General features: G+C 40.6%; 1 protein-coding gene across 1 annotated transcript; it reads left to right on the top strand.

Annotated features, from left to right (window-relative positions):
• Positions 1-8,639: 8,639 nt before the first annotated feature.
• Positions 8,640-11,994, top strand: LOC119887965 (CMRF35-like molecule 2). Its single transcript, XM_038698473.1, has 5 exons — positions 8,640-8,722; positions 8,978-9,310; positions 10,809-11,108; positions 11,785-11,897; positions 11,983-11,994. Exons 1-5 carry the CDS (start codon positions 8,686-8,688, stop codon positions 11,992-11,994), a joined length of 795 nt encoding a protein of 264 aa, XP_038554401.1. The 5' UTR covers positions 8,640-8,685.
• The last annotated feature ends 514 nt before the right edge of the window (positions 11,995-12,508 follow it).

The raw sequence follows: 12,508 nt of genomic DNA, 5'->3' as shown, positions 1-12,508 counted from the left end.
TCAGACTGAGGTAATGAACTTGGAGACTGGATTTTTTCCTGCATTCCCTTTTTAGGCTGCGAATGCTGTCATTTATCCAGGGTTGCTTACTAGCTTTAGACGTAGGCCTAACCTTTAGATGAGCAGTAATATTTAGTGACAATAAGCAGATATGACTTAAGATATCGATAGATTGTTGGTGTTGGAATCAGACAGGGTTGGCTTTGGCTCTGAAAGAATGCGCAAAACTTTGAAACACTTTGTTCATTAAAGATGCGAGAACACACGGAGCTTGGTGATAACAGGCGAATCGCAGCTAAAAACAATACATCTGTGGTCAGATATGGTCATGTCCACTAATTCCACAGAGGAAATGCTGACACCCAGGGTAAAAACCAAGTCCAGTGTATGACCACGGTTATGTGTTTGCCCTTTGACATGTTGTTTGAAGTTAAAAGAAGTGGCCATATTTAAAAAGTCAGTTGCATTAACATTGTTGGGGTCATCAACATGAATATTAAAATCGCCACAATGAACAATTCTGTCATAATTTAAAACCAGAGTAGATAAAAATTCAGGAAGTTCTGATAAAAATCCTCCAGGCGGTTTTGGGGGCCAAAAAAAACCCAAATATGATAGGTTGCAGCCCTCCAACTTTAAGAGTGACAACTTCAAAGGAGTTAAATTCATCACAGCGTACTTGATGACATTTAAAAATGTTCCTATACAGTTCTTAGTGGCAGTGAGGCAGAGATCTGTTCAGTGAGCGGTGGTGTGTCCAGGTGTGCTGCATGAATGATTAGTCATTCACGTAAGTCATGTGTGGACCGCACCACATGCTGTATGTGAGCAGCTAACATTTCTGAGCCCCGTTTGTTTGGGTGAAGTCCATCTGTCTTAAAAAGAGACATTCTTTGCCAGAAAATCTTAAAATTATCCACATAACACACGATGAGCCCTGCAGGCGGACTGGAGCCAGTCGTGGAGGCCAAGGAGTCTACTGAAGTGGGAACTGTGGGAATGGGACCAGAGATAAAAACTGACTTTCCACGCTGCTTTAAAAAGTTAAAAAGACGGTTAAAATCTGATTTTGTCAGCTCAGACTGATGAAGAGCTGTGTCATTTGTTCCGACATGGACTATCACCCTTGTGATGGAGGATGGGAGCGACGGCATTAGGTCCTGGAGTTTTTTTAAAATGTCAGCTTTGGTGGAACCGGGGAAGCAGTGAGTGATAGTGTTAAAGAAACGGATGTTTCTGGTTATGGAGTCACCAATTATTAGTGTGGTTGGGGAAAAGGGGACGAGGAGATGCCGGTTGTGTGGTTCCAGAGCAGGACTGAGCAGAATCTGGCTCAACACTGCGTGTGGACTGAGGATGGAGTGTGTGAGCTGCCGAGTGTTGTGTTGGAGTAGCAGTAACAGACCTGAGAGAAGGGCTACCCGACTGTACAGGGTAGAGACGGTCTCCGGAGCGTCTGAGCACAGCCTCCTTCAGGATCCTATGTCGGGAAGCGGAGGTTTTTGACCTGGATGACGGCCACCGATCAGGCCCAGCGACAGACCGGCGGCCCAGATAGTCACCGTTTGCGGGAGATGTAGCCGGTGGAGGAGATACAACAGTGTCGGCAGGCATTATCCGCCGAAAGGGATCCGTATCAGGGAGACTCGAAGCCACAGGTGCATCCACTGAATGGACCGGAGTGTCGTCAGACAGGGCTGCATAGCGGTTGGAGAGGCCGATGGACGGAGGAGAGGCAGCCCCGTCCGAGCCTCTCTTACAGCCACGGACCACCACTTCAGCCCAGGTTGACTGATGCTTCGGAGTCGAGCAAGAGGAAAGCCTTGGAAGGGTAGAGGGGTCCCACAGCACGGTGTCCTGGATGTTAGCGGTTGCGCTAAGAGAAACAATCTGTTTGGCTTGTACTGAAGCCACATCCATAAAGCCAGTCAGCAGGGAATCTTTCTCTTTGAGTTCCTCTGAAAGTCGTCGGATGTCTTCCATAAGGTCAGCAATCTTTTGTTTGCTTCTTAAGGAGTGTAAAGTCCTCATGGGGAAGAGTTATCTCGGCTAGCATAGTCACCGGAGCTTTGTTGTGGTCAGTAGCGTTGATCGCGTTTTTACGGTCATCTAGCTTAAAATCCATGTCGGATGAATAAGAAACCTTAACCCACGTAAAACTTAAGTTAAAAAAAGGATATATGTCAGTTGTTACATGGTTTCATGTCAACTCAGGTCTCTGTTCTGGTAACAGAATGGGACTCTATCAAGGGAGGTACGGACCTTGGTTACCTCATACAACCATGCTTGTAACCACTCTGTGTTGAAGTAAAGTGTGTAAGTGCGTGCCCACACACAGTCGTGTCATGCGCGCAGTGTTGGGCAAGTTACTTCCAAAATGTAATACATTATAGATTATTAGTTACTGTCATTTGAGAATAATTAGTTATATTACAATATTACGGTCTCTGAATTGTAATGCTTTACATTGCTTTTGCGTTACTTTGCGTTACTTTCACTGCTGTTTAATGGGTGCATTATTCAGATTGTAAGATGTGCTGCATAGATGGGTTCTAGTGATGTGCAGAGTTATATCCGCGGATCGGGTGGGTCTTTGTCATAAAATTTTAACTTCTGATTAATAGTGGGGGGTGGGAGTGGGGCTGGATGGGTGAAATATGATGAATCGTTTCCCCATTAAGAAAGACGCTGTCCGCATTTACGCACAAGGTACAGCAGCATAACTTCACTGATTAATTGAATCTCCGACAGGATTGGTCAGGATGAACTGATAGCAGCCTCTCTGATCATGAAAGTAACTCATTAAAGCACAAAAACTTAGCCTATAGAAATCTATTTACGCATGATCCATCAGGGGAGCTACCGTCTTGTTAAGAGGAGCCGACCATCGGATTCTAGCAACATGAAATAACCTTACTCTTTCACTCATGGATTTGTTTTCCTGGTGCTGAAATGTTTCTCAGTGTTGTTGAATTAAACAAAAACCTCACCTCTTAATTTCGGGTTAAAATGAGTTGTAACATGCGTTACTGAGATTGTAAAGGGTATACCGATTTATTTTTTGTTATGCATTATAAACTGTGTTACAGCAAAAAGCAATACTGTAATTGCGTTACTTTTGTAACACGTTACTCCCAGAGCCGGCCCTAGGCCTTTGGAGGTCCTAATCAAAATTTAGTTGGAGGCCACATTTTTTTTGTTTAATATTGGAGGGAAGGAGGGCTGCTCCCATAATCCAATGAAGGTTGAGGTAAAGGGCAATGGGTCCTGACATTCTCATGTTATGTTATATTATGTTAAGAAACACATACACATGCACAACAAGTAAATATCAATGAATGCCAGAAGCTGTTTAGTTTAAGTTTTGGTAAACAGTGCAAATATACAAGGCAACCAATTGCATTAGGCCTGGGCGAAAAATCAATTGAATGAATTAATTCGAATTTTTTGTTGCGGGTGATTTAAAAAATAAGTAAATCGAGTTTTTGTGTAATAGCACATTTTTGGCTCCCCGGGGTTTCCGTAGTGTTCGTTTCCCATAGCGACAACATCATACACTAAACAGCAACAGCAAGCGACAAAATGGCTACCGGTGAGAGCAGGAAGTTTGTTCCCAAGAAAGGAATAAAGTCATCTGTTGTTTGGAACTGGTATGGGTTTGCTGCGACAGATGTGGAACAACAGACACCACGCTGCAACATTTGCCTAAAGCCTATCGCAGTGAAAGGCAGCAGCACCACAAACCTATTCCAACACCTGAAACAGAGACATCCAGCCGAATATGAAAAATGCCAGTCTCTCCACGATGAACAAAGCCGCACTGACCAACAAACCTTATTGCTTTCCTTAAGTAGGGGGGGAAATCGGAAAAAATCGTAAATTGAATTAAAAAAAAAAATCAGAGATTTTATTTTTAGGCCATATCGCCCAGCCCTAAATTGCATTCAACAATACATTTTATTATGTTTATATCCAGGGAGGATAGGTAAGTTTTCCTCAAAGTGAGGTCTTCAGAGAGACTCTTGACTTCCAACAGGGAGAGAAAGATGTCAGAAAGCAGGCCAGAAAAGGAATTTGTGTTTACAATAGCAATTACTTAGCAAATGCTTCATCATACAATGTTGAACTCAGCAGAAGCTACCTGACCATCACTAGACATTACAACACATATTGCCCTAAAATGAACTTCTGTATCAATAATGTGAAATCAAAATATTAATATTTCTTATTTCGATGACTAGCCTATACACTCAACACTGACACTGCCACGTCATCATTTCAGACATTGAGGGAGGAAGTGAGGGAAGAAAGGACAAGGAAGGTGAAGATTGTGAGGAAACTGAGAGGAACATACCAGGAGTCAAAGAACTAGGAACCAGTGTGAAAGACCTGAGGGAGGAGTTAGACAAAGTGATCAGGCAGGGAGGGCAGAGGGAGCTCTAAAACAACGGAAGAACATGAATGCTATGTTAAGGGGGAAAAAATGTAGCCATGGAAAATAATTAGTTTTTAAAAAAAAATTTATGAAGAGTAAGAGGGGCATGACATGGGGAAACACCACACTCAAAAAGGCTATAAAACTGCATTGGTATGATTTGTTTTTTAAGGTTACTGTATAGAGTCAGACACATCAGCATTAATTTAATAAAAGATAAGAGAGATAATTTGTCGGTGCTCAATTCTACATCAGTTTCCCTGGTAATGCAGTCTAGTCCTGAATTGTGTTTTTTCTTTTGTTTTGTTTTGATGTAACATAAATAAAATTTACATTCCTATACTGATAGTAGCCTCTGGTCCAGTTTGTTCTGGCACTTGTGTATGAAGTAGCATTTGGCTTACATATAGTTAATAAGTTATGGACATGTTGATTTAATAAGTTAATAAAGTTCACAGTTCACATCCTATTTTTTTGTGTTTTTTTGCGTTGGCCTATGTTTATTATTGTCGTAGTTGTGTATTCAGTTATGACAACATGACCACTAGTTTGTTGAGAGACTGAGTGCATCATTTCACACTGATTTCAATAGCAGATAGCTTATTATAACGTCCATTGATATCACTCTAAGCTACTTCCACTCCGTTTGCATGTTCATGTGAAGGGTCCGCCACAGAGTGGTAGTGGGTTGTTAAACCCTACAATGCCGAGTGAGCACCGATGCTGGCTTGTTGAAGGTGTGTAACACACTTTGCTGCACGATGGGGGACCTTTCTTTCAAATGTGAGTTCCATGTTACTTCACTGGTTAACATGTAGGATTTTTTGAATTCCGAAACTACACTAACATTTCATATCACCATACACAGGTTAACAACGTAGCCCAAAGGTTATATTGTGTTTAATAAAAAAAATGCTGTTGTCTGATAGACAATACTACAACTTTTGTTTATTTGATACACATATTTAGCAGTGTGCAGCGGTAACACCAGATCCTATTTACGCTGGGAGAGGATAGTTTGTCCAAAAGTTGGCCATTGGATGTATACCCTACATGGGTTAGGGAGCTCAATTTGGCTGTGACGGTGACTCCGACCAGTGTTCACTCCGTGTCGGAGTGGAAGTGGCGAGGGTCTAGTTTTGGAAAGTTACCCAGTAATAAACAAACAGAATGGAAGTTAACTTTGGGCAGGGCGCATCACCTTGGCAACGCGTCCGATGAAAGCGTCTCTCTCTCTCTCTCTCTCTCTATATATATATATATATATACACTCACACTCACCGGCTACATTATTAGGTACACGTTTTCAAGACAATTTGCTGAAGTTCAAACATGTACAACCATCTCTAGGGTTTACAGAGAATGATCTGAAAAAGAGAAAATATCCAGTGAGCAGCAGCTGTGTGGATGAAATGCCTTGTTGATGTCAGAGGTCAGAGGAGAATACCAGGAGGCCACAATAATAAAGTATGAAAATTGTAAAACACAAAACTTTCTGTTGCTGGCCTCTATCAGGCGCACGCAATGATGATGCAGTGAATAGTGACGATTCTCTCTGACCAATCAGTAGTCTGCTGTGTTTTCACGTCACATTTTAGTATCGCTAAATCCACTTCGGTCCAATCCAAGTTTTGAGGCAAGAAATCAACTGTGTAGACTTCAAATATTGACAGTTTTACGAAAAGTGATGGCGGAACCAAAATAGGCTTGAAAGTTTTCGGAGCTCTACAAGTGGCGGCAGCGGAAGCCTGTGGCAACCCGCGGGAGGAGCTCGCTAGGCCAACCAGACTGCTGCAGCAACAACGACAGAGGAAAACACAGCTGGAAGGTTTTCATACCACTGTATTTACATTCTTAGTAATGTTGAAACATTTTAACTTAAATGAAGAGACAGCAGTGTGTGGATCGCTAGTGTGTGTGTCGCATTGAACATTACGTCACGGCAGTTGTGTGCGGCGTCCCTATGACGACCAACTACATTGAGGGGCACTATCTCTGGGTACATCTGCAATGGAAAATGGAGCACGGCCAAACTGAGTCGAGTAGAGTCGAGTCAAGTTGAGTTGGTATTGGTAATGGAAAAGCGCCATATAACTTTCTTTCTTTGGTTTACATAAATATCTAGAGGAAAATTCATGGAAGTTTTTAATTGAAAATATTTTTAGTCGTGTAGGCAGCATGACTCTAGGGATGTCAATGTCGGTCTGTTAGTCAATCCACCACTGCAGTTAAATAATCTCTATGAATAAATCTGTACAGGGTGCGAATTATACATTGACAACCGGGTGGGTCAACTTTTTTTCCAGGTCAAAAAAGGAAACAGTACAGCGCAGGCGCGTGCTTCAGTGAACTAAAATTTTACAAAGCTTACAATATCTTTGCTTATTTAACTAATGCCTGCAGTCTGTAGATGATGATAAATCAAATTCATTACACCAGTTGATAGGTGCCCTATACCACACAACAACCTTTGTAGTTAGGGGTCACTAAGTATTCTAGAGCAAAACCGCCAGCAAGCCAGACACACAACAGCAGGCCATCATGACTGCTCAAAACAGACCCACAGATGATGAACCAGAGCCAATGACACTATTAAAAACTACCGTCTGCATTATTATCTCTAATTCCTATCATTCTCATCAAGTTTAAACTTTCAAAAAACACAAAAGACTTCAAATGAAACAATAAACTCTATATTAACTACAATAACTAATCCCCAATTTCACTGCTCATGCCTAAACACCAGTGTTAGCTGACAATTAACGTTACATAAAATATGAAATTACATAATGAAATGATAGGGTGGGTTATCAGCTAGCTAACATCAGATAGCTCATTTTAAGTAAAAGAAATGCTAATTATGAAACTCTAAAGGTAGGAAACTTCAGTGTATTAAAGCAGCTAGATAGGTAAATACTGACAATAACTTGCAGCGTCTCCATTAGCGTGTGATGCTCCGGATTTGAGCAGCTGCCGCTGCCAGTGATGCAGGCGGACAAGATGTTCAACTAACGTCAATGTTAGGAAATGGTACAGTCCATTTTAGGGGTGTCTGAAATCGTATTTCAAGATTTCAAGACAACGCATGAGTATGGGAAATATATTGTAATTTTTACAGTCACAGGTAAGAAAGACTCCCCTGAACTGTTGTTTTGCCTCTTTTGGGGGGTTCAAGCCTTAACTAGGGGGGTCAGACCCCCCCAATCTTTTTCCTCACAACGTGGCCTATTTGCACTCTCTCAATGCTTTGCTGAGTTGCTATCAGCGACTTGAACAATACAACTCCACCACTTCTGTCAAAAAATTCTATTTTTTAATATACATATCCAAGATAATTGAGTTTGTCAGTTTAATAAATGCCTGGATGATTGGAGAAAAAGTTATTTGACATTCACATATAAGCAGGTTAAAACAAATGCTAAGATTCATCAAATTTTGATCTTCACTGAGGCCCAATAAGAGTTAGTTAATGAAATGAGACAATGAGATGAGAGAAACCCTTTATTTTTCTCCCTATTGCACTTTATCTACATATTGCTAGGTAGCTAGGCTTAAATATATAGTATTTACAGAACCTGTAATCCTGTTCTGGTGTCAGTGAATGTGATATCAGTATACAGCACTTTATTTGGCAAGTTCCTAATATGAACAATAAAAACATATGAGCGATCCTGTGACTTGGTCCATTTTGTGCTTCTCATGGTGGTAGAAAGATACAGGCTCCTACTGGCTGATTCAATGTCATGTACTGTATGTGTTTTCACTTGTTTTATAGGTGAAGTGAACTGCTGATTCTGGAGTAATTTAATTGGTGTGTTGTCCATTCTTTAAAAGAGATGAAACTATCACTCCCCCCCCCCCCCCCCCCCCGTAATTCGAACCATGAATCTGTCATGGTTTATACAGCTTGTGTGAAGTCAGAGGCTACTTTTACTTTTTTACAATACTTTTTGAAATCAATATCTGAAGAGAGGGGTGATACATTTATTTGAAGCAATCATTGGGTCATTGTGAAGCTTTGATCAGTATGATTTCACATTTATAAAACCATGTTGGTTTGAATGAGGCACAAGAGGAGGGAGAGATTTCAACATTTGCCAAGTTTGCTGACACTTGTGGGTGCAAAACTTACCCACATGTTTTTTCAACATTTTATATACCTCTGCTTGTGTGAACACTCTGCACATTCACATGGTGGCATAAATGGTTTACAACCACATCAGCTCTATTTCCTTTCCATTAATAGCAAGATGCAGAGCCTTCAAAACATGCTGGTCATCCTTTTCAGTAAGTTTATTTATTTTTATGAAAATCATTTAATTGGTCTCGATATCTTTCACTCTGCAATACGCTATTATGCTGAATTTCATTAGCACAATTGGCTTCATGTGTCTTCATTTGTCTTGTAAATCAAACTTAAAACAATGAAAATGATCATCAATAAAGACATCACAACACTAAGTGTTAAATGCACATATCTGTGCACTTTGTGTAACTTGTTTGCAACATTGTTTTCCAGTCCATGTTGTCTTCTCTCTACAGTTCCTCTGAGCTGTGTGATGAGTGCAGCAAAAGAAATCCAAGTGTTTGGATATGAACAGAGCGAAGTTAAAGTTTCCTGTCCATATGAAGATGGATATGAGTCCTATAAGAAGTACTTGTGCAGGAATGAATGTGACTATGATCATGATGTTGTGATAACGACTACAGAAATGAAGAAGGATAGATACTTCGTCCATGATGACCAAAAGAAACACATCTTCACAGTGACCATCTCTAACCTTCATTATACAGATGCTGGGAAATACTGGTGTATGGTGGAGAAGTTTTGGTGGGATCTCTTGACTGCTGAAGTAAAAGTGGAGGTAATGCCAGGTATGAGAGTAAATAAACCTATCAATACATTTAAAGTTCTACTGACATTTATATCCAAAGTGACTTGCAATTGCTATACATTTCAGAGGTCGCACACCTCTTGAACTATGAGGGTTTAAGTGCCTTGCTCAGGGACACAATGGTGGATGAATCACAGTGGGGGATTGAACCCGAGTCTCTCCCACCGAAGGCATGTGCGTTATCCATTGCGCCATCACCCTACTTAATGTACATGTCACTCAGCTGCCATTTACATTGAATGTTAACTGTTTTAAAGATGACATATAAACAATTTTTTCATGTAAAATTGTTATATATATATAAAAGTAACCCCGCTAAGGTTGGATTTTGGTACCAAAACATAATCATGGCCCATAACATTACATTTGTGAACATGTTTAACTTTGTGTAAAACTCTTTGTCTATTCTGTTAGGCTGGACCTGAATATTTGTTTGTTGGGTAGGTGTTCGATTTTAAATTTTGGGATTTGAATTTGTGGGGTTTTTCCCGCATGCCTGACATCCCTCTCACTGCAGTGAACGTGATGCTCAAGTTCACATCAAAGGGAACACAAAATGCCAAAGACCTTAGCTGTGTGGGAGCACTTTAAATTTAGAGATCACAGTGTGGCAGTTATGGGGTTAATTTATTTTATATAGCTTAATTTCATTACAGATACAAAAGTCAAATAGCCTACATTTGAAAATGAATCACTAAGCTGTAGGCTACAACAGAAAAAAAAACTACATTATGGAAACGTTTAGTAGTCTATAATTAAAGTTAAAAGTGAATTTTGCAACTTGTTGTTTGTAACGCTACTGGAAATAGCGCTCATCCTGTCTGCTCTCCCTGAATCCCCCACCTTGGAAACTATTCCTGGATTTTGCTCCAGACCTGCTTGACTCAGCTTCCCACACTCTCAGCTACGGATTCCCTCCTGCTCTGCACATAAGCAACCAACCCGGTTCTGCATACATCTAGTCTTCCACTCTACCTTGCTCTTCCCCGGCTCAATACCTCAACTAACTTGTAACTTGTTGTTTTAATTAGCCTGCATAACTGCATATGCATATGCAAATCAGCTCAATTTATTTTTTTTCTAAAATAGATTGAGAAAAAATTGCAAAAAATGTCTTAAATTAACCATGGTTTAATTTCTCAAAATATATGAAACATTTGAAGGAAATCACATCGCAAATGGGAGAAGTTTGCCCTTGGGGTTTCCGCCAGAAAGTGTTACTACTTGGTTAGGTTTAGGCACCAAAACTACTTGCTACTCGCTTTACACTACAATTCAACATTCACCTATTCACAAACTCATTCATACACTGATGGCAGAGGCTGCCATGCAAGGTGCCAACTTATCATAAACAGAAACCAATACATTTACACACCGTTGGCACAGCACATAGGTTTTCAGGATCTTACCTAAGGACACCCACTCTAACCCCCATACCACAGCTGATGTGTTGGCTCTATTGTCCTTCTGTTTCACAGAGTGGTGCTGTGTGAAGACAAAAAAACTGAGCGGCATTGTGGGACATCCAGTAATTATGCAGTGTCCCTATCCACCACAACACTGGGATAACAGGAAGTTCCTCTGTAAGGGAGACCACCGCAACAACTGTACAGATATGGGGACGAGTCACAGCAGGTTCACACTGCAAAATGATGTTTCTTCCAGCTCTTTCTTGGTCACAATCACAGAGCTGAAAGCAGGAGATGCTGCAATATACTGGTGTGGTTCAGACTCACAGTGGAGTCCTGGAAACTACACCAAGATTCAACTGTCAGTGGGTAAGATTATAAAAAGAGCAACCAACGGAGATTACAGCAATTTGATAGTAAAAGTGAATATAGCTTTATGTTTTACCCAGGTTCCAAGTTCAAGAACGCTATTTGTCCCCAAGGGGTGATTAGTTTTGCTTTAACTGTTTAATGTATTACTTTGTTTGAACTCTACTGTAAAACATATTGCTAGATGAAAAATCGAGGGCTCACCAGAGTTATAAAATTTTTTCCCGAAGACATCAATGTATGTACATCAGTGCACATAATCCCTCCAACAGTTCTTGAGACATTTCACAAATTTTATATTCCAGGTAGGGCTAGAATAAAAGTCGGGGATTACCAAAATCGTTAGGATTCAACATCTAGAAACAATGAATGTCTGTATAAAATATTGTGTCAATTCATGCAGTAGATTTTGAGATAAGTGAAATTCTTCGATGTGATGGTGGTGCAACATAAAGTGTCAGAGGGTTAACAAAATAATTAGTATTCATCCTCTGGGGACTGCGAATTTCTGTGCCAAATTTCATGTCAAACCACCCACTATTTGTTGAGATATTTCAATGTGGACCAAGTTGGTGGACCAACCAACTGACCAACAAACATTGCTGTCCCCAGAGTCCCACTGCTAGTTAAAATAAGAGTACTTACCAAGGGTTCTAACAAACCTTCTCTCTGACAGTCTTCCCAAAGCAGACCAGCACTGTGAGATCTACCAGCATTGTGATCTCTACCAGCACTGTGGTGGATCCTGTTGGATCACAAACGACACATATCCCTGGCAAAGATATTAAGGTACATTTGTGTTCACATGTGGAGAAACAACTTTTAAAACCATAGACATAACACATGGACATAGTGTCTTTGACGCCACTCATAGGTTTCTGATTAGCCTTTTAACATGGGGGTCTATGGGGAATAACTTCTTTTTGGAGATTTAACCGAGGTTGCCGCTTGGTTAAAACACACACTGAGCAATAATAAAAAGGGAACACTAAATGTTTTGAGGCCACAGCTCTGATATTCAGTGTGACTTATGCTGTTTTGTCTTTGAGATTGTGTTAAGAGATGAGTGTACTGCGTTGTGTGTTCTCAGGAAGTCAGTCTGTCCTTGCTCAAAATGAAGCATGCGAAAAGTGTTTGCTTGAGCTAGTTGAAGACATGAACAGAAACCAAACCAGGGCAGCAGAAGCAGAGGAAGTGGTCAGTGTTGCACAAAGAAAACTAAACCCCAAAGCCTTGTTAGTGGAAACACGAGACTGCAATGTTCAGTACAGTCCACATTACAAATGTGTGGGACTTTACTGATGATTTCACTATTAGTGGCGTTGAATATTGAAGTTTGTTTTAGGGTTGCACTACTGGACCAATCACAGTCATAAGCCGATGAATATGTTAACCATCTT

This window comes from Micropterus salmoides, unplaced genomic scaffold (assembly GCF_014851395.1).
Source record: "Micropterus salmoides isolate LMB-PRFRI ecotype aquatic unplaced genomic scaffold, ASM1485139v1 Ms_hic_scaffold_4570, whole genome shotgun sequence".
Lineage (NCBI taxonomy): Eukaryota > Metazoa > Chordata > Actinopteri > Centrarchiformes > Centrarchidae > Micropterus > Micropterus salmoides.
This window is presented reverse-complemented; position numbering and strand designations above follow the sequence as displayed.